The 21,700-nt window shown below is 38.3% G+C and overlaps 1 protein-coding gene across 1 annotated transcript; it reads right to left on the minus strand.

The window, feature by feature from the left end:
- Positions 1-3,269: 3,269 nt before the first annotated feature.
- ctsd (cathepsin D) lies at positions 3,270-11,073 on the minus strand. The gene is made up of 9 exons (XM_041984652.1): positions 10,909-11,073; positions 8,837-8,993; positions 7,071-7,194; positions 6,874-6,992; positions 6,543-6,742; positions 5,607-5,729; positions 4,642-4,786; positions 4,078-4,176; positions 3,270-3,828 (listed from the first exon to the last, which is right to left on the minus strand). The coding sequence occupies exons 1-9, from the start codon at positions 10,968-10,970 to the stop codon at positions 3,667-3,669; spliced, it is 1,191 nt and encodes a 396-aa protein (XP_041840586.1). The 5' UTR covers positions 10,971-11,073; the 3' UTR covers positions 3,270-3,666.
- Between the last annotated feature and the right edge of the window lie 10,627 nt (positions 11,074-21,700).

Consider the following 21,700-nt stretch of genomic DNA (forward strand, 5'->3'; position numbering starts at 1 on the left):
GGGGTGCCGGGTCTTAATAGATTAACCATTTCTGAAATACTCGGACCAGCAACCATGTCACGTCCAAATAAGGGATGTTCCAATTCCATTTTTGTTATGCCCAATACCAGTTCCAGGTTTAGGTATCTGCTGATACCGTGTACTGATCCGATACCTGTGTTATTTTATTAAAGGTAGATAAATTCTATTTCACTCTTCAGCTTCACGTGACAGTGACATGGATCTGACTGACATGACACTGACCAAGTTTTGTTATTGCTAGCACATCTAATAATAATACTTTGAGTTAAATATGAGATGAATCACAAACCGCTAGTTTCTTCCTTCTCAGCTGAACGATAAACAAGTGCAACAAGAAAGAGTGCTAGCAACAGAAAATCCAATCAGCTGATCACCAACAGCCGGTGTTGTGCCATGAAGTGAAAAGTCCGTCAGAGGTGCTGTAATCAGAATTCAGGCATTGCTGCTTCAATGTGTTTGCCTTATGCTTGTTTATTTTTAGAATGTAAAGGAACAACAGCGGAGGGAGGAGGAATAGAAGCGGAGGAGAAGGCAAATTAGTACAGAACTTTTTTTTTTTTTTAAAGAAGGTGTGCGGCTGTTGAACCCTCTCCACCAGGGCTATTCAATTCGGTCCTACGAGTGCCGCAATCCAGCAGGTTTTCCATGTATCCCTGCTTCAACACACCTGACTCAAATTAAATGGATCTAACAGCAAATCAAGTTCTGAACAATGACTAATTAATTTGAGTCAGGTGTGTTGAAGCAGGGATACACGGAAAACCTGCTGGATTGCGGCGCTCGTAGGACCGAATTGAATAGCCCTGCTCTACACTAATGTACATAAATTTGTTACCGCCCTTAACACATTTTTTGACAGCCTTAATATTTATTTATATAATTAATGTTTTATTAACACATGAAAACCATGACTGCCACAGAGCTTTAATTATTGAGTAAATAAATTCGGTTCAAAGAATTTCTAATAGAATCTTGAAATTTGAGTGAATGTTTTCCACAAAGGACAGGCGCTGCTAATCCAGGACAATAAATTCTATAAAGTCTCTGTTATTATGATGGCTTTCTGGCTTTCTTCTGCAAACTCCTCATGTTTTGTAACTGCACTTACCAGTTGTTTTTGCGGTTTGTTGCGCCTTTTCTTTAAGGCAACAAACTCTTCATGCTTTCACATGATGACAACCCGGATGCTTTATAAAGTTGCTGGTGTTAAATTAGGCAGCATTCGTGTCGCCTCTGGAAACTTCAGCCCTACATGTCGCTGTTTTGCTAGCAGGATTTTCTAATGAGTAATGACACCAAATTGCTGACATACTGCAAAAGCCAAATGTTAGCACAACAGTTACTCACGTGCAGTCCTTGTCAAAACACCGGTCACACAAGATTGCGTAACTTTGTCTGTGTGTGGGTGTGTTGGCCAGGAAACAAAGAATTATGATTCCGTTTCTGTGGTATCGGACGGTGTTTAGACAGAAATACTTACTTACCCTTTACTTTTGGCAGGATCGGCAAGTATTTCCGATACTAGTATCAGTATCGGCCCAACTTTAGTTCAAAGTCACTTTAATCCCCTTTCTTCTTTATTCTGATGTTCAGTTTTATCTTATCTTGACCATGTCTATATATCTAAATGCACTGAGTCTCTGCCTTGTGATTGTTAACACAAGCATCTAAATAGCCAATTTGTACCTAATAAAGTGGCCAGTGTAGTGTTTCATGTCTGGAAATTGCAACCAAAACTATTAAAACACAAAGTTATAGCAATGAACCAAAATCATCTCATTGAAAATTTTTAGCTTCCAGCATTTTGGTATTAATTAACCAATCAGAACAAAGTTTGGGTTGCCAGGTTGTGGAAAGTCTCCTCTGCTTAGAAGCAATAAATCTAATCAAAGACATTAAAATGTTGGTGACAAGTTTGTTGTATGACACATTCTGCATAATTATAAGAGAAAAACTAAACATGAGATGATTCAATCAGCCCAGCAGTAACTGCAGACTCACGCCAGAGTAATGTAATATTTCAGAGCAGTTAATAGAACGTAAAGACGTGTTAAATGCTCTCACAAAATGTATTTTTTTTTAATTTTTGGCATAAAGAAAAAAATGTATGTGATCAGTAACAAAGAACTGAAGTTTTATGGCTTGCATGAGTTTGCATTGGCTGGGCAGATCTGAACTGAACATTAAGAGAGATTTAAAAGTGGCAACAGATGTTATGCTGCTTTTGTCAGGTATTTTATTTACCTTCACCTTTGTTTTAAGAACGTTTGGCACAATTTCCAGGACATAGACTTCACACAGCAAAGTAATCAGATCTGATCCAGTAAGGTGAGGGGTTTCTGAGGTTGTCATGATTCTGCTGTTTGAGTTTTTACTAAAGTGTTTGAATTTTGTAGTTAGAAAAATACATAAAGTCAAAGTTTTATCTACTGAATACTAAACAGCTGAAAGGACTTTATGTATGGACTGTGTTTTATTGATGTTATTTACAATAACTTATGTGGGAGGGGGGGGTTAAAGTTCCTATTTTGTACATTAAAGTTACTGTAGAGCATCTGAGGGAATAAAAACTTAAGTTTGAGTTTGTTTGTAATTTAATATTTACTGCACAAGTTTTACATGCTTCTGTAACAAAGTCTGAGATTCAACAGGAAAAGTTCAGCTTGGTAAGTATTGGTCAGAATTGAGTGTGAGGATGCAGAGGTGTGAGGTACAGTGTAAGAATGACTGACATCTAGTGGTAAATATTTGCATAGAAATTACTTCAAAATGTCATGCGGGGCTGTGAATGGACAGTGGCCACAATTCTTCCTGACAAACTTCTTATCTGTGAGTGAATCCAGTGGCAGAGATGACTGCACTACAGGTAACTACTTCAAACCTCTGTGCCATCTTCTATGGTCCTTTTAAGTTGCTACTTATCCCAAATGATGCTCTAGCACCTACCAAAGCCGGTACTGCAGAGGGCTCTCCCTTCACAGCTGTTTGTCCAATCAAAGACACGAGTAAAAATGGTGGCACAAATACGACAGCTGCCATGTACATGGACCTACGGCAAGTAGACATAGCTAAAAGAATGAAAATACTTTTGTAAAACAATTAGATGTTTTTAATTTTATTGTCATTGACCTTCAATTTTGTTCCTTTTTTCCCTTAGATTTGCACATCTAAGAAAGAAAAAAAAGCTCATGTAAAACATTTTACTGGTGTTGAAAAGAGTCAAACACAACAGAAAACAAACCCAGGTAAACAGTTTTAAAAGTGTTTTTACTCAGCCCAATCAAGTTAAAACATCTCAGTAGTGGAAGTCCATCTTCATCCTAAAATACTAACACTTCCTTTAAAACAAATCCCTGATTTTAGAAAAATAACAATCACACGAAGTTAAAAAAAAAAAAAAAAACAAAAAAAAAAAACACAGCGATACCTAAACATTCAGCTGATCCTTTACAGTCACACACAGCCAATCAAATCCCCTCAATCTGCTTCACATTGTGTCAGAAATTTTACAAATTCATCAGATCTGTGCATTTAGGCTCTAAACAAAATCTATTGCAAAGAACGTTTTGATCACAAGGCAACAGAAAACGTGCAGCTCAGATTCTAGCCTTGTACTTGGGCATGTAGCTCATCTGCTGGAAGTGTTTACTTGGATTTAGCGAAGCCCACCCTGTCGTTTTCACGGTCGAACACGGTGTAGTACTGACCGATGAACACATCTCCCAGAATCCACAGCGGCCCGGCGGGGGCAGGGATGTCCAGGCCCATGAAACCACTCAGACAAATAGTTTTTCCAGCTTGACTCTCCTAGAAAAATCAGACACAAAAAAGAAAAACAAGGTGTTAAAATTATTTTCCTGTGAATAAAGTCTGAGAATCCGTCAGTATGTGTGAACATAAACAAGGAAAACAAACTAATCTCTTCTCTCAGCTTCGCCAGCTAAAACAAAAGCTGCCCTGTTTGGTTTCAATGACGCCACACAGTGAGTTGTAGTTACTCCAAACGTTAAACTGCTGCCCCTGCTGGACAACAACAGGCTCTGCATGCAGTCTCACCTTGAGGACGTACTGCTCTCCGGTCAGACTGTAGCTCTGTCCGCCCACGTTGAAGGTGATGACGGGCAGCGAAGGGATCTTATCACAGCTCACCATGTACTGAAACACAAACAGCATTCATGTTTCAAAACAAATATTGAATATTTAAAGCAACATTAAAAAACAAACCACAACTAGCCAGGCTGGCTATACAGCTGAAATTTGAGTGTATCAATCTGCTGATGTTGAGTAATTACCTGATAGGTCTAAATCTGAAAATGCACTCGAGTTCAAGCTGATGTCCTACAGTTTCTAAATATTAAATGTAATTAATAAAGAAAAAACCCATATAATCTCACATTTAACCGCTCCCTCCAGCACCAAATGCTAGAATCTCTAAAGGATACATAGTGAAAAATAACCAGATTTTTCTTCTGCAAAAACAAAAACTAAAAACTAGATTTTTGCTTCTTTGTCATGTTAAACTCATGCAGGTTTGCCAACGGTGCAAACTCATTTTTAGGGAGCTGTTTAAGAACCAGACATGTTAATGTACATTTTATTTCCTTGTTGGGTTTCTCTCACCTCTCCCTGGATGAGAGGAAGGGCTCCGATGGCCTTCTGCAGGGCCTTCACCTCGGCCGACGGCCCGGTGATCAGAGACGTCCCGGTGTCCACGATGGCCTCACAGCCGCCCTTACACAGAGTCAGCTGGCTGCCGACGGCCATCCTGCCACAGACATTACAACCACACACACGAGATCAGTGAATGTGTCCTGTGAGGAAATACATTAAAGCTGCAAATCCTTTCATTCCTGAGGGTTGAGTCCCTCTGGATCAGACTGATTCCAGCTTTATGGAGCAAAGATTTAAAACAGAAACATCCTGTTAGATGTTCAGCTGTTTGGCTACGGTTCTTACCTTTTACTGTTTCTTTAGCCGTAAGATGTTTAAGATGATTACCACTTTTTTCTTCAGGAATTTGTTAAATGTTTTATCCAATAAGTTCAAATATTCTATTTCAAGTGAAATCTCAGCATGTACTTAAAGGAAGGTTTGTAATTAACCTCTAATTAACATCTTTCCCCTCTAGTTTCCCCCGCAGTTCTCAGGTTGTTTAAATTTTATTCCTCAGTAGCAAGTTTCACCTTCAAACGCCTCACTGAACATAATTTATGGAGCTTCACCTTCTTCCTTTCGTTTGATGACTTATTCATTTTTTTGCCCTCAAGTTTTAAGGGCTGAAATATTCCAGATATCTTGGTTCCCAACTTAAAATGAAATTTGAACATTCAGACTGAATCTTCATGTCATTCTCAGATCTTAAAGATTGCATCCAGCTTTTTGCTTACATTTTGTTTTACTAGGTAATGAAAGAAACGGCTCAGTAAAAAAAATTATTTTCTTGTGTTTAAATTTTTGTTAATCATTTTCTAGCTGTAAAGAAAAACTTGGACATGAGTTTCTTTTGACATTGAACCCCCCAATTGGGACATTTATAATGAGCAGTTTCATTCGCTTGTGTTTTGTACGGTAATGTTTGCGCTCACCCGTCCATGTGGATCTGCCAGTAGGCCAGGCGGGTGACGTTGACATAGCTGAAGTCACCGCTGTAGTATTTAGGGTCGGTTCCTCCCAGCAGCAGCTCACCGCCAGGTTCGGTGTCTGGATTCCTGATGAGTCAGGAAAAAAACTTTAATTATCCAGGAAGTCCCACTGAGATCAGAAATCTCTTTTACAAGAAAGACCAGGAACTTAGCTGCCGAACATATAAAAATACATATGCAATACAAAACAATAAGCTATCCGTGCAGTGTCCTCTGAAGAAAATGACATTCATATGGCACTGAATTTTTACTGACACCAAATACTAAAACCCATTCATGGACACCAGTGTTTTTTGGAGATTATTCCACAATCAGGGTAGGGAAATGCTCTTTTACTAAAGTCTGTCCAAGTCCAGGTGACATTCAAGAGCAACTACCTGGGGAGTTGTAGAGATGGAAACTACGAGAGCTGACTGAAGGTTACTGAGGTGTTATGGAGGTTGACCCAGCTGTTGTCTTAAAACTGTCAACGACATCCAGCCAAATAAAATAAGGGAAAGAAAATATAAACACAGACACACACGCCACCAGTTTGTATCCCTCCTTTTCAAAAGACTGACCACAAGGCAGCAGTTCTTCATTCAGCTTTTAGTTCAGGTTTATAAAACCAAAAGTTCCACCTGCAGACTTTTATCTTCTGCTGGTTGATACCAGAGTAAAAAATGCTGTAAAAACACGACTTCTGCTCAGGATCAACAGGTCCCTTTGCAGGTATGTGTGCTTTCTGGTTCTAGCTTTAGCTAAGAACTAAATAAAATGTTTATTAGTAATAAAAAAAACAAAAAAAACACAGGAAAATAAAAGTCAGAATGGATGGCAGGAATCTCTATAACCAAACCACAACAGATGCATCAATATTGTGACTGAGGTCCGTCTCACCGGTTCAGGTAGAAGGAGAAGACGTTCTTCTCCACCTTTTTCTGGTTCATGATGTTGTCAAACACTGGGACCACACCGTCCACAGAGATGCGAGGGTAGGCCATGCCAAGGATCCCATCGAACTTTGCTGCAATGAAGACCACGCCGGGCTGCTTGATGGCCTCACCGAAAAGCTGTTTCTCCACTAAAATGTCCCCAATCTGGGAAGACAGGAAACACAAAGTCAAACAGTTTCACATGACAACAGTTCACTGTTTAACACCGATGTAACAGAAATTCTGAAATTTCCCAGTCTAGGATTAAAAAAGTATGTCTTCTTCTGAAAACTTACAGAGCATGAATCCTCACTGAGATATCCCGACAAACTGCCAGATCCATACTGGATGGCGAAGGAGGTGCCGTTCTTGACGTATGTGCTGGATTTAGCAGAGTTATATTTGTGGTGAAGCACTGAAAACAAGAACAGTTTGGTGAGTCAGACCCAGCAGAAGCATCGCAGCGGTGTTTGTTAAGGCTGACAGGACTTACAGCATGCGATGTCCAGCAGGGAGCAGTGAACGGAGGGCACCCACAGGTTGGACGAACCCGTGTCAAACACCACAGTGAAAGGCTGAGGAGGAGTGCCCAAACTAATCTCACCGTAATACTGAGCCTGGTCAGACAGGAAAGAAATCAATTCAGCCAAGAAAACAAACAATCTGTGTTCAGGGAAAGATTAAGATAATCCCAAAAGAAACAGGGCAGGTTAAATGACTTAACAGCAACAGCAAGGCTTCCCTGAACAAAGCAGGTTTAGAAAGTGCCTGGTCTATCCGAACAGCTGCGGTCAGCAAATGTTAGGAGGACGCAGGTCAAATAGTTACCAAGTCATGTCAATAAATCAGCTGCTTTTGTTAAAAAGGGAACCATTACTCCACAAATTCAGGACTTCCTCTCATGTGACTGAAAGCTGCTCAGCTCATTGCTAAATATACAGTTTGTCAAATCATTCAGGCCACAGTTCAAGCTGAATGAAGAAGTTGAGTGATTTATTGTCTGAACGATTTAGCTTTGATTCCTCATTTTGAGAGAGTAGTGAGAAAAGTTGAGCTTCAGTCAATACTAAACATGAAATGAAAGTATTCTCACCATAAAGGTATTTGGTCTGAGAAAATTAATTGCATCAAAACAGAGAAAAGGATTTAATGTATAGTCAAAGTTAAAACATACACAGATGGGTTTAATCATGCATGTGTGATGGTTTTGCACGGTTAATGCTACAGTGCTAATTTCCTTAAATCATACATGAGGACTCTTTTGAATATGTACATCTAGTTTTCTGTTTATTAAATATGCCCAACTATATCTAATCCAGCCCCAAACCTGAAAAATCATGCTACAGGTTCAAGTTATGGTCAAACATCTAGCTGTAGTCTTGTTGTAAAAATGTATTTAGATATTCAGGGTTGTTCAAAATATTCAGCCCATTTTTGATGATTAACTGTAGGATATATGAATTATTTAATAAAAGTGTTAAAAGTGTCTTTGTATGGGACCGCCAGACCAAGACAGGTTTCATCATGTGACCCATTTGTAGCCACAATTAAACAACTTAAATAACTGAGGGACACTGATTCTTGAAGGGGGAGTGGAAAGTAAAATAAAATAAAAAACACATTATGTGCCTGAATGGGAAATTTTAAGGCTTGAAAAAGGTTGTCAGCTCTAGTGGAGAGCTTCTAATTTAAAAATCATATCTCTGGTAGCGCTTCCTTTTTGACTTTCTTTATGTCATTATTACAGCCAGCATACTAATGTTTAGTAAGAAACTTGGGAAATGTGTCAACATAGCTCCAAGCTTGTAAAATTTAAACAAAAAGAGCCACATTTGCCACATTTTAAGATTACATCTTTTCCTCTTCTACTTTCAACAGGTAGGGAGGCTGAAAAGATCAGTAAAGAGGAAAACAAACAAAACAAAACAAAAACAACATTGATTACCTAGTTTGTCCAGTAACTCTGAAAGCAGTCAGCTGATGAGGATCAAGAGGTTTAAAGAGCAGCGACTGATCCGTGACAGTTTAATCACATTGTATCAGCCTTTCTGAAACATTCTGTATGTTTGTAGAGGATTTACTGTTTGGACAGCAACTCTAATTCTCCGTTCTGCATGGAGGATTTACAGAAAAAGGCTGAGGCATCCACAACACAAAACAGGACCCTGGTCGTGGCCCTCTCTCAGCTCCTGAAGAGCACACAAGAGAAATTCAAGGCCAAAGGATTCCCAGGTCAGTGAGTTGGAGTGTGAGACTTACATCAAGGTAGTTCTTCAGGGTTTCTGGAGTGGGTCCATTGCTGGAGGGGAAGCCAAAGTTATACTTAAGGGAGTGTGTGCTAGCCAGAAGCTGCTCGGCTTTTTTCCCCGAATCAGTCAGCTCGCGTCTGATGGAACGGAATTTCTTTAAGGGAATGCTAAACGGGAAGAAACAAAGATTTAGACATTTGTAGCTTGCACCACCCAAATTTGTCATGGAAATGGAAACATTTCATTTGGGAAGTTAAGTTTTTAAAGCTGGTTTTTCCCTAGAAAGCAGGGCACAACTTGGACATTTAAAAATCCACACTACACATTGAAATGGAAAAGAAAACTAATTCTAACATCTGACCACATCAAGCCCTTCAGCTTGATCAGGCAATCATTTGTAAACACCAACACTGCAGTTTTCCAGATAGCTGACACACCTACCACTTCCCATCATCACATTTTATCACTGTTACAAAATTAGAAATGCAAACAAAACAAACATTACCAAAATAAACAAATAAAGAGACCAAAAGGAGCCAGGAGAAGGAAAACACACCTCACTTAGCTCCTAAAGAAATTTAGGTCTCTAACACAGACTTAGTCAATACAGGCCAGGTGGGGGGTATACATCTATGCAACACATCAGTCAAGCTTAGCTATCCCCATAAATAAATGTGCATTTCCCTTTGAACATTACTGTGTTGTGCAAGTGGGTTGCCTCACAGTCACATCCTGTTAGTAACACTGACAAAAAATAAATAAATAAAAAGTGGATTTTCATCAACAAGTGTTGATCCAACTTTACGAAGAGAAATATGATAGAACCGTCAAGGACAACATAAACAACACAATCACTGATACTCCACCTCTGTTTACATTTTAAACTGCATTTCATGCATAGGTCAACTCTGCGTGCGGTTAAATAAAATGCACAATTAGTAGTAACGATCTGCTCCAAAAATCTGACCAATTATTTAAACAAATGTTTAAGTCCAAAAACATCCAGTCATCTGTTCCTTAAATGAGTAAAAATCAGTATCAATAGTTTTGCTGAATAAAGGTTTCACACTTTACTTTTGTTTTTTTTGTAGTTCTGCTTTATCTGTTTATTTCAAGACTATATCTATGTAGACATGATTTTATAGATTGGTCCTGCAGTGTGCATGAAAATAGGATCCTTAAGTTCATTTACCAAAGTCACTTAACAGAATGCAACCTCTGTGTTGGTAGAATTACAGTAAGACAAATAATTACCTTTTAGAATACAAAAAATGCAAACCATGTTGAAAAGTGGCACTGGTGTGGAGATAGTTGATTATTAGCTTACCATTTTGTGTTAATGTGTGCAGCTGTTTTGTATGTAAAATTTAGGAGTAATTTCCTGTTATAAAATTTTATTTTAGTCATGTGCAGGTAGGTTTGCTGATAGAGAGAGCAAATCAATATAATACTTTGGCTATATCTGGTACATCTGTATTGCGTATTGTTCCTCACAAATATCAAATATTGAAGAATTAAACTTGATCCTCTACAGTATGTTATGATAGCTATTTAGGAACAAAAACTTGTGAATTCAGCTGTAACGTAGGCGATCATTAGCATGTCAAGGGTGTCGCTATCACCCTGAGAATGCACAGGTGTACTACTAAAGCTTAAATAAATATAACCGTCCTGCTTCTTTAGGTCGGCTGTCCAACCATTTTGACCAAAATGTGAGAGTTGTAATGGCTCTTATGTTTTTCTTCTCTTACGCCCTTAACCTCTATGTTAGCAAACCGCTTGTGAGAAAGTACTGTCGGCTAACAGGTTCAGCTACATGTCATAAGATTAACTGGGCTTGTTTAGACAAACAGCAGATCACATGCTCACAACTGAAGATTCAAGCTAACTGGCTAATTTTAGCTAAACGAATGTTAGCAAGCTAATACCTTTTTTAACATAAAGTTTTGGGACCAGCAGTGTGACCGTTCAGGAGTTAACAGAGTTAACATTGTGTAAGTTTGATGCTAACGCAGCTAGCAGCAAGTTCAGCCGTCTCAACACAAACTAAGCAAATAAATAAATAAAAGGACTATTACTTACCGAACCAGGGCCTCATTAGTCAGAGCTAACGCCGCTAGCACACAAAGAAACAGGCTCCTCATTGTGACAGCCTCAGAACTAGAACCACGAACCCACAATGACAGAGCAATTGAGCTTGTTGTTCACAAACAGCCGACTTTTATCAGCTGACTGGAGTCCAGTCACTATCACGTGCCTACTGCCAGTCAAGCTGCTCAGGTATGACGTCACTAACGGTTTTTAGCACGAGGGACCTGTCAGCTGACCTTTTCTTCACTTTTCTTACCATTCTGCACATGAAGCAACATGAAACAACTTCCCCGACTTTGAAAGGATTAATGTCACAAAACATATTTGATTATTTAATGTGATAATGCTTCCATTATCACAAGCACAAATATGACCTTCCCATCACTTTTACATAATTCAGCTCCTTCAGGCTTCACCATGTAGATCACAGGGGCCCCAAAGTCGGTCCTGCAGATTTTCCAATGTTTCCTGCTTCACCACACTTGACTCAAATGAAATTGATCCAACAGCCTTTTAAGTTTTGCAGAATGACTCATCAATTTGAGTCAGGTGGTTTTGGAGCAGGGACACATCAAAAACCTGCAGGATTGTGGCCCTTGAGGACCGGAGCAAGGCACCCCTGATTTAGATGGAGAGGCTGAATCAAATCCTATTAATTTAGAAACATGTATTTATTTATTTTTACATTTCAATTAACTTAATCATCAAAAAATCTGATTTTCCCAGCCTGGACACTCAATCATTTTATGAAATGATTTCCTTACATACTCATTTTAAACTGAATTTAAATTAAATGTTCATTAGCATACATAGTGCACTGGCAGTTTTTAATTTGATCATTTAAGAGACAACAGTTCTATTTTTTTTTAACTCATCATCATGACCTGAATGTTAATTTGCATTAAATGCACAGTGTTAGTCAATGATCTATGGAGGGGGAAATGTGCCACAACTCAATGAAAATTTATATCAGTTTTGTTAATTGTGTTAAATTCAAAACAAGTGCATAAATAGTAAAATATGTTATTTATATTTATTAATTAAAAGAAGAAATAATTTAATCTAAAAACATATAATAACTATTTCATGGTTCCTGTGCTGGAGTGCATCATGCATTAATTTTATCTGTCAGCCTGATCCATTAGACCTGAAAATGTTGCACTAGTGTCAACCATTGCTTTGATCACTTTGGTATGAAGGGCATTCTTTGGACAAATGGTGGGCTCTTTTATGGAGTGTCTATTCAGGCTCTTTTATGAGCTGGTTAGCTATATTTTAAACTTAGCACAGAAAATATAAAACTTAGAAAATACTGAAAGAGGAACAATTCACCCAGGGCATGTGACAGATAAAACGGAAGAATTCCTTGATGTTTTTAAAATTATTTTCACCCTTTCAAGATGCTGACCTTAGATTGATTACAAACTTCAAAGCTATACAGCTCTGCTCCAGTACCATAACACAACAAATTGTACATGGAAAGTGGCACTTCACTTTTGACATACCAAGTAGGTCTACTGTTTTCTGGAGCATTATTTTCTCATGCATATAATTACATTTGGGTGTCTAAGGCTTATTTATGCTCACTTTACCTATGTAAATAGGTCCATTTCAGACTTTACCTATTCCTAAAGATTCTTTATGCTGGCATGGTTGTTAGACAATTTATGTACATAATGCATATTCTTGGCTTCTTCTTCTTTGTTTCTTTTACTCGTTACATATGAACTAAACTGCTCAACACTGCCCCCAGAATTTGTGGTGGTATTGTTCCATTTGTTGTGTTTGTATACACATGAAATACACATGGCAGAAACAGAAGTATTATGTAATGCTGTAAATGAGTGGAAGGTAATGGTTTATTAAATGAAGTAGGATTAAATAAGCATTAGCTTCCTCCAACTCCCTTTTGAACATAAAATGATCAATCATTTGTATTGCGATGGCAGTCCATGTATTTTTATGTGAGCTGTTAACATCATCATTTACCATGTCAATGTGATGGTTTTTATTTTATAGATTGGTTTTGTTCTTGCTCTTGTAATGCTGATGAATGAACAGCTAGTGGCTGCCTCGTCCTACAAAACAGACGCCATCTAAAGACTGTGCTTGCTCTGTGTGAAGTAACTGGAATCGCTGAGTTATTTAAAAGATCAGAGACACAGATGCCTCTTTCTTTCTAACAAATTTTAGCATGTGCCTACAAGACATATCCCGAAGATAATTGGATATTTGACAGCTTCGTGGCAATTATTTCAGCAGCTGGTTTGAAGTCTGATGGAGCAACTGATGTGTGAAGGTGATGCAAGGTAAATTCACTGAATAAGGATTTTTCTTTTAATAAAAAAATGGGAACAATATGAATGAAAAGGAAAGATGTGAAAGCAAATGATGATCTAAGAGAATTTCCATTTATGAATTTGCCATAAATAACTGCAAATAACTCAGTTATCACATTGCATCAGTTACTGACATGTTGACTCACACCTGTCCGTTTTTCTCCAGTGATCATGAAACAAATCTTACCTGTCTGTTCAGGTGTAGCAACTACCACTCTGTTCTTATCCATCTGTGCTCATGAGGACTTCAGCCGAGACCCTCTGAGGAATCCTCTGACCTACATTTTGTCTGAGAAAAAGATAAACCTGCAAATGTTACTTGCAAATTCTGCTCAAGAGCCCCATTTTCAGACAACAGTTGGGGTTTATTCCTCTACAGAGAGACCTTTATCTGCTTGTTCTCTCCTTGTTTCCTTGTATTATGCTGGTTTTAGGGCTGCAGTCATTGGGCAGAGGGTATGCACACACCAACCAATTACAGTACTAATATCTTGTTTATCCCCTTAATAATACTGATTATTGTTATAATATACATAGTTGAAAAGCCTGATAAGTCACCTTAACAATAAGGTATGACTTGTAAGTTTTATGAATCTGTGGAATGAGCAATGCAGCTAAAAAGGCTTAACATTGGGTTGGGGTCTGGACTCACAGCAGGTCATTCTAACCTCTGCACACCCAAATTCTAGAGACACTCTGTGCTGATCCTGTCTCTTTGGGAGAGAACGCTATTGTCCTGGAGGATGGGGTTGGGTCCCAGATTCTGGACATAAGGGATCACCATTGGCTCCAGAATCTCATTCATATCATTAATTTGAGCTGACACACACCTGCCAGCACCAGAGGCTCAAAACAAGAGTGAATACCAATAATTTGAGGGCACAACTCACATGTAAATGGTCTGTACTTATATAGCGCTTTTATCCAAAGCGCTTTACATGTACATCACATTCACCCATTCACACACACATTCACACACTGATGGCGGAATCTGCCATGGAAGGCGTTCAACCATGACCCATCAGGAGCAATTAGGGGTTCAGTGTCTTGCTCAGGGACACCTTGACATGAGCTCACTGGGCCAGGATCGAACCGGCAACCCTTGGGCTGCAGGACGACCACTCTACCCACTGAGCCATGCTGCCCATATGTTTAGCTGCGGTGGTCATTCAGAAGCATGATCTGTTATACCTCATACTAATCAGGCTTTCCAACATTTCATGCTAAGTTTATTGAAACGAAACAGTCATTTCAAATCATTGCCTTTTATGCTAAATACAAACACACATTCACACTCCTTCAACAGAACAGGGCTGTAAAATCTGGCAATGCACCACCTTCCCATGGGATGGTGTGGAGGTGTGAATGTGCTTATTTGTGTTTTAGAACACGACTGCAATAAAAATGGTTAAATTTAACTTTATTACTCAGATTAACTGTTTTGTAGGCTGTTTCTCTTCCCGAATATCATTATTCTTGCTCCTTCAACTATTTTTAGGTTCGGTAACATTTTGAACTGGTTTATTCACAACAACTCAACAATAAAATTGTTTGCATAAAAACTGCTGATCACATTTTCACTTCTTTGTTGACAGGGACCCAGTCTCTGTGTAAGCTATGATACATTATTTTTTAAAGGGACAAACTATAAGAAAAAAAAAAAGCAAAAAGCTGTTACAGTTCACAGCAGGAAAAGTAATTCAAAGACCAAAAGGAAAAAAAGAAGAAAAACATTTAAAAATAAATAAATAAATGAAAACACAAAGTTAAATGATTCATAAAAGAGTGTCAGTGACTTTCATTTATTAGTGTATAAATGGGAACTTTAAAAGCCATGTGAGACAGCAGAATTGCAAAAAACACAAATCATATGACGCCAAACTGCAGGAGCAGCACTCAGAAGGTTTAGAAAGTCATGAGAAAATTAAGTAAACACAAAGAGGAACATGATTCACAAGCTGAAAGCAATCAACAAGGATGTGACAACAGAGCAAGGCTGACAAACACTGATTGCAACAGCAAATTAGACTAAGTGCTGACTTGTAGATGTTTTAATCGACCGAGTCCCTCTGCTGGTGGCTGCAAGTCCTTACGAATAAAATTGATGGAAATATCCTGACAGATTGACTAACATTGGAAGCAGAAAATAATTCATTTGACAAAACATTGACCCTTACAAGCATAAATAATTGTCAAATTTAGAAAAGTATTATTTAAGTACAGCCAATAATGAGATGCTCATTAGTGATGAAACCTAAACCAGAGCAGCAGCTGCTGTGTTCCAGTTAAGGGAAATCTCAACGCTCCTGCAATGTCCAACAACATCTTACACTGATGTGGCGGTCTCCCTCCGGTCTTTGTGGGACTTCTTAAAAAGACCCAAATGCAGAAAATGCACAACAAGTGTGATTTATTACTCCAGACCTCCATTTGCTCCAGTTGTCAGAAAACAAGAGAGAGAGATTGAAAAAAAGAGGACATGAAAAACCTATTTTACTTAAGCATACTTATTTAGGCTACAACAAATGGATGAAGCGAGGGTCGAGGTCGAAGTCGTGGGTGCTGTTGCTGTGACTACACCTGCACCCACATCCTGAGTAGGTGGAAATCAATGATGTTTCTGGGTTTCCAAAAATACCAGTAAACGCCATCAGCCTCTGAGCATCTTTGCTACTGGAAAAGAGCCATCTGTAGAGAACTCAAATGAAGTAGTCACTTCATTTAGCGCCCAGTAACCAATCAGTTCCAGAGGGGTCACACTGCTCAGTCGCCTGGGAAAGTCTGAGCTAGGTTGCCAAAGAGAAGTTTCCATCCAACAGTTGAACCTCATGTTTAGAAAGAGGAATGCTGTTTTTTCTACCTTAAACAGTGGATCAATTCTTTATTTATCAGGACAGAGGTACTGCAGGGTGTGTTTTTTCCAGTATGGGGTATCTGGCACTTTATGGGTAAACTGGTCTGTACAACCAGAATAAGAGTGGTTGGCTGGCAGGGAACTGGCAATGGGAAGTATCTAGAACAGCTGTTCCCAATCTGGATGGCCAAACATGACATGACAGCACCACACAATTGCTGCGCATTTGTCGGCTACACATCCATGATGAGAATCTCCCGTTCCAAATCATGAAATGGAGACTCATCAGACCAGCAACGTTTCTCCATCTTCTATTGTCCAGTGTTGGTGAGTGTGTGTGAATTGTAGCTTCAGTTTCCTGTTCTTAGCTGACAGGAGGAACCCGGTGTGTCTTCTGCTGCTGTAACCCATCTGCTTCAAGATTGGATGTGTTGTGTGTTCAGAGATGCTGTTCTGCAGACTTTGGTTGGAACCAGTGCTGATTTGACTTCCTGTTACTTTTCTATCATCTCCAACCACTCTGCCCATTCTCCTCCGACCTCTGACATCAACAAGACATTCTGGTCCAGACAACTGCTGCTCACTGGATGTTTTCTCTTCTCCAGACCATTCTCTGTAAACCCTAGAGATGGTTGAACTTCAGCCAGTCCTCTTGTCCATATCCACATGACTAGATGCCACGTGATTGGCTGATTAGATATTTGTGTTAATAAGTTTTTGAACAGGGGGACCTAATAAAGTGGCTGTAGCTATTTATACATACATATTTACAGGAATGAGGACATCTGTATGACAGATATGTGTCAAATTCTGGTAATTAAAGAAAATAATCTACATGGATAAACAGCACAAGACAGAAAACGTGATACGAGGATTCATGTTTCCTTTAAAGAGCCAGTCACACATAAAATGCACAGAAATAATTCTCTTAATAAGGCACAATAAGTGGAACTGATGGAGATGTGGGTCTGCTGTTTTTTGTAGTGTTGCATGGTTTGTACAATAAAACTGAACAGAAATTCACTAGAGGCCACTTTTCCCTTCAAGCTGATTTGTAATAACTTTCATCATCTAACTTTTCATGTGAAGTCATCCATGGGTCAAAACTTAAAATAATCCAATACTTTAGTTTCTGAATAAACCAAAACAATTATGTCTTAGTCACTGTAATTTCGATTTAGCAAAGTATAAGATCATGAATATGGTAAATATTTTCATCTTTGCCTTTTGAAAATCAGAACTCCCCCAATTTTTAGACTTTAAGAAACAAATGATGCAAAACTGTGATGGAATGGTTATTTTGTGGACTTGGCCTGAACTGTCTGTACTAAAACCTCCTTAATTTAGTTTTGCTTCACTTTATTAGAGTTGACCTTTGCAAAGATAATAATCACATATTGTTATTTTATCTGATAGTTTACAGCTCAAATGAAACTTTTTAAATTTGGACTATGTGCCATTGTCAGTTATTCTTCACCAGTAAGATCTTAACAAATCTCACACGTGTTCCCTTTACTAAAAGTATTTAGGTAAACCTTGTTGTTGCAGAGATATATTCATTTTATTATGGGTATGCAATTTAAGAACAGAGGCCTAAAAAATCGGCACAAAGCTCAATGGGTTGCACAGATTATAGCACAAATCTTCTCTGAGTGCAGATTCATGAGCTGAAGGTTTTTCTGCAGGAAAAAGAAATTTTGCTTCCTGCTTTTTTTGAAGATGCGAAAGGATTTTTTTAATAAAACATTTTAATATGCCATTTACTATTTAAAACCAGGAACTCTCACAGATCTCTCACTTTGAAGGGAATCTTAATTGCCAATGAGTCACTTCTTGTTTTGTCAATATATTTGGAAAAAAAAGTTTACATGCAGGTTTCTTGATTAAAAACATTAAAGATCTGTGTGCATCCTTGAGCTTGTTTTTTTTTTAAATATATATATATATATATATATATATATATATATATATATATATATATACACAAGTACAAAAATGGAAATCAATAAACCTTTCTGCAGTGAATGAGCTCTGGGTAGGAGAGGCTCCCCTGCAAGTGCCTGCAAAGACGCTGATTTTTGAAGGATGCTCTGTTATGGGTTTGGAATATTTGATGAAAGGAAGCAAACTGCAGGGCGTCACCTCATGTTTGAGTCCCCATTTGGTCACATTCAGAAAACCTTTAGCTTCCCATCGCCTCGTCTATTAAACTGGAATATCATTCAAAAGAGAGGGGTTTGTGCTTTATATCACTATGATGAGTCACTATTTAAGTATTTATAAAGCAGAGGAATAAGCTAACATAAAAGTTAAGACAAAAAATTGAGGAGAGACACAGAAAGAAAAAAGCACTTTCACAGAATGGCATATTTAACCTTCACAAAGAAACACATTTAAAAAGATCAGTGGGTCGTCTTGACAATAGGTGGCCAAATGTGGGTCAGAATACACCATCAAACGCTTTATGAAATAACACAGCATGAGACTCTCAGTTGTACCGAGCCTGGACTTTAGAAAAGATTGGTATTAAATAGCCAACAAATAGTTTAGAAAAAGAACTAAATTAAAGCAGAGATGAAGATTTCTGGTCTTATGTGATGAAGTGTAATTAAAAGTGGGTTGGCAGACTAATTATCCCCCATCAGACTGCAATGCTTTGTAATAGAAGTCTTTGTTTTAGGTGACAGATTATATGCATGTCTGGCTTTCTGAATGGCGTACAAGCTACCAGAGATGTGCAGAGGGCTTTCAGGTGGTCTGATTTTTGGAGAAAGTGGGTAAGAATAAAACAGTGAGACTCAGAGAAATTGCACATTGAGGCATCATTATCATCAGCACAATAGAGGGAAATGTTGGGCTGATTAAAAGCTTCAGTGGCTGTTTACCAATTTACAGAAAACCACAGCATGGAAAAAATTTCGACAAGAGGACTTTGACTGAACTTCTTTTTTTCTTGCTGATGTAAAACGTCCTATTTGTACGATTAATCAGATTTGACAACATAACAGAAATTCAAGAAGATCAATTTTAGGCATCTGTTTTTCCCTGTGGTGGTTTGATTGCCATCAACAGGGAGGAGTCACACAAAGTCTGAGGACTATTTCATGTTTTCTATAAATAGATCAATAGCAAGAAAGGCGGCAGTCCAATTTCTGAAAATGACCGGTCCTCCACTCTCCAGTCTGAGCTTGAAAATTAATCAATAGCGCCACAAATTGGCTCATCATTTTTTTTTTTTTTTGTTTTGTTTTTTATCATTTTATACACAAGATACTTCAGCACCTGCTTCCAGGCACATCAACGCACCACAAAAGGGTTGCTGTAATATTGAATGCATTGTGTACATTCAAAAGGGAAGCAACACATAGTGTGAGGAGACAAGGAGGCTTGACGTCAAACTGCATAAGGACGAGTCTGAATCAAATGTGTGACAGCAGGGAAACTTCTAAAACCTGCAGACACCAGCCATAGATGACCAGGATTTAGGATCCTTGGCCTAAAGATTCTTCATAGAAACCCAGTCTATGTCTACATCATAAAGATTGCTAGAACAGTCTGGTAAATGTTAAAACATGAGCACAAGTAAAAATTAGCTCAACTCACATGTCATCAAATTCTTAATTAGATACTGCAACCCTGACGGACAAAGAAAGAAAGCAGCTACAGCTTTTATCACCCAGTGAGCTATAATTTATAACATATCAGAAGGTAACAGAGAGGGACCCTAACCAACTAACATAAAATGATTTACAAACCTTTAGAGACTGACATGATTTTACTCAGCTCCTGTTAATGCTCAAGAAAGACTCATAAGCCACTTTCTTAACGTATTTTGGTAAAATCCTTGGCTCGCTTGCCCTTTTTCATGACTTTGTGAGGGATCTTGAAGTGACCTTGAATAACTGGAACAGCCAAAAACAACACAAACCTAAGGTATTTTCAGCCCTAAGGAACACAGACTCAGAAACAAACTGAGCCAAAATCCAAAGTCAAACCAAACTTGGAGCCAAAGTAGCTCATAATTCCCAATAAACTCACACTGTAGATTTCTTTTTGTAGGACATTTTTTTTTTTTTGTTGCAGTCAGTACATTCAAATCCCACCAAAAGAAAATAGAAAAAGAGGCAAAAAATAAGAACAGTGAAAATATAACAGAAGGTGCCTGAAATCTGAGCAACAAAGGCTTATATAACCAGTCTTATATCAGGATACACAAATGATCTGATCCTCTAAAAAGTCCTCTAAAACCTTTTTTTTTTTTTTTTTTTTGTCTTTTGTTCTTGTTTCCAATAATCTTTTAATTGTTTATTCATGCAGATTGGGAACTGTATTGCATGCATTGCAGGTAATTTTCCATTCAGATAAACCAGTACAAATATATTTTATGTACAAAAACAGGAGACAAATAAAGAGGAAAACAAAACAGGTAGAAATTAATGTTATATCACCTAAAAGTTCTTATATTTTTAATCTATTCATAACTGCTAGTACTTTCATGTGCAAAGCATATTGTGCATTGACATTGAAGGATTCAGCATAGTTCTAGGTTTCCAGATTATCAACACAATTGTAAAGTGACTGCACTGATGCAGGGTATTAACTGAAGCTGAAATGGTGACATCAGCTCATGATCTGCTGCGAGCAAGAGAAAAAATGTGAACCTGCAGTGACACAGAGCTTTATCATAGCTGATTTTTGTGGACAGTTTAAGGTTTAAGGACCGAAACAAACAGTGCAACTGGGCTGTTTTTACCAGCAGCTCTCTCCTGAAATGAGATATAATACAGTGAACAATAGAGGCATGCACCGTGCAGAGATGAATCCATTGCGACAGGAACAAAGACTGAAACATTGCAGTAATCTGTGAGAAGGCACAGCCTGCTCTCTGAGGACAGAAAGAGAAGATAGCTGAAAATAACTTTCAATATTGCACATTAAATGATTAAGAAACAGAAACTTCGGAGTAATAAAGAGAGAGTAGAAATAAATCCCGATAAGAATACCACAGGTGTGCAGGAATTAGTGGACAAATTGCACTCATTCTTGCAGATTTGATAAAAAAAAACCCTGGCAGTGGAGTTGAAAGCTGCTGGTTTGATCTGGAGTTTGTGCAGATCAGGCAGGGACGCCCACAACTGAAGACTTTACCGGAGCAGTTTAATCCCAGTCCTGCTGTAGACCGCTGGCTGAGCTCAAAGTGGGATATTTGACCTGCCAACAAAAGCTGCAGGATCCCCTTGTTCTCCTACCTGGAAAGCTAAAATAACTAAAATCTTGTATGTAAGCTGCACCTCAGGCAACACTGCTGGGGAGGGTCGAGTGCTCTGGTGGGGAGGTGGGCCATTTTGTTTTTGTTCTGTGATAGGAAAACAGCTTCCTCTGAAGTGCTCCTCTTCACAGATACCACACTGAAATATTTCATTCCTTGAAATATATTAGTCTGAAAATTAAATAATAGGGAAAAAAGCCATGTCTCTCTTTGGTGACACGCATTATGAAGATCAAACACTTTAAAAATATTGGAGGAATCAGAAGCTGCTGGACAAATGAAATGTCTAAACAGAATTAAAGGGAAATCATGGTTTTCTCA

Source organism: Melanotaenia boesemani, chromosome 1, assembly GCF_017639745.1.
Source record: "Melanotaenia boesemani isolate fMelBoe1 chromosome 1, fMelBoe1.pri, whole genome shotgun sequence".
Lineage (NCBI taxonomy): Eukaryota > Metazoa > Chordata > Actinopteri > Atheriniformes > Melanotaeniidae > Melanotaenia > Melanotaenia boesemani.

Bases quoted from the DNA above. Each gene is read 5' to 3' on its own strand.
- ctsd (XM_041984652.1), bottom strand. From the start codon at position 10,970: ATGAGGAGCCTGTTTCTTTGTGTGCTAGCGGCGTTAGCTCTGACTAAT. The intron at 8,994-10,908 runs GTAAGTAATAGT...CTTCCCGTTTAG, and splicing joins ACTAATGAGGCCCTGGTTCG to CATTCCCTTAAAGAAATTCC. The intron at 7,195-8,836 runs GTAAGTCTCACA...CTGTCTGACCAG, and splicing joins CCCTGAAGAACTACCTTGAT to GCTCAGTATTACGGTGAGAT.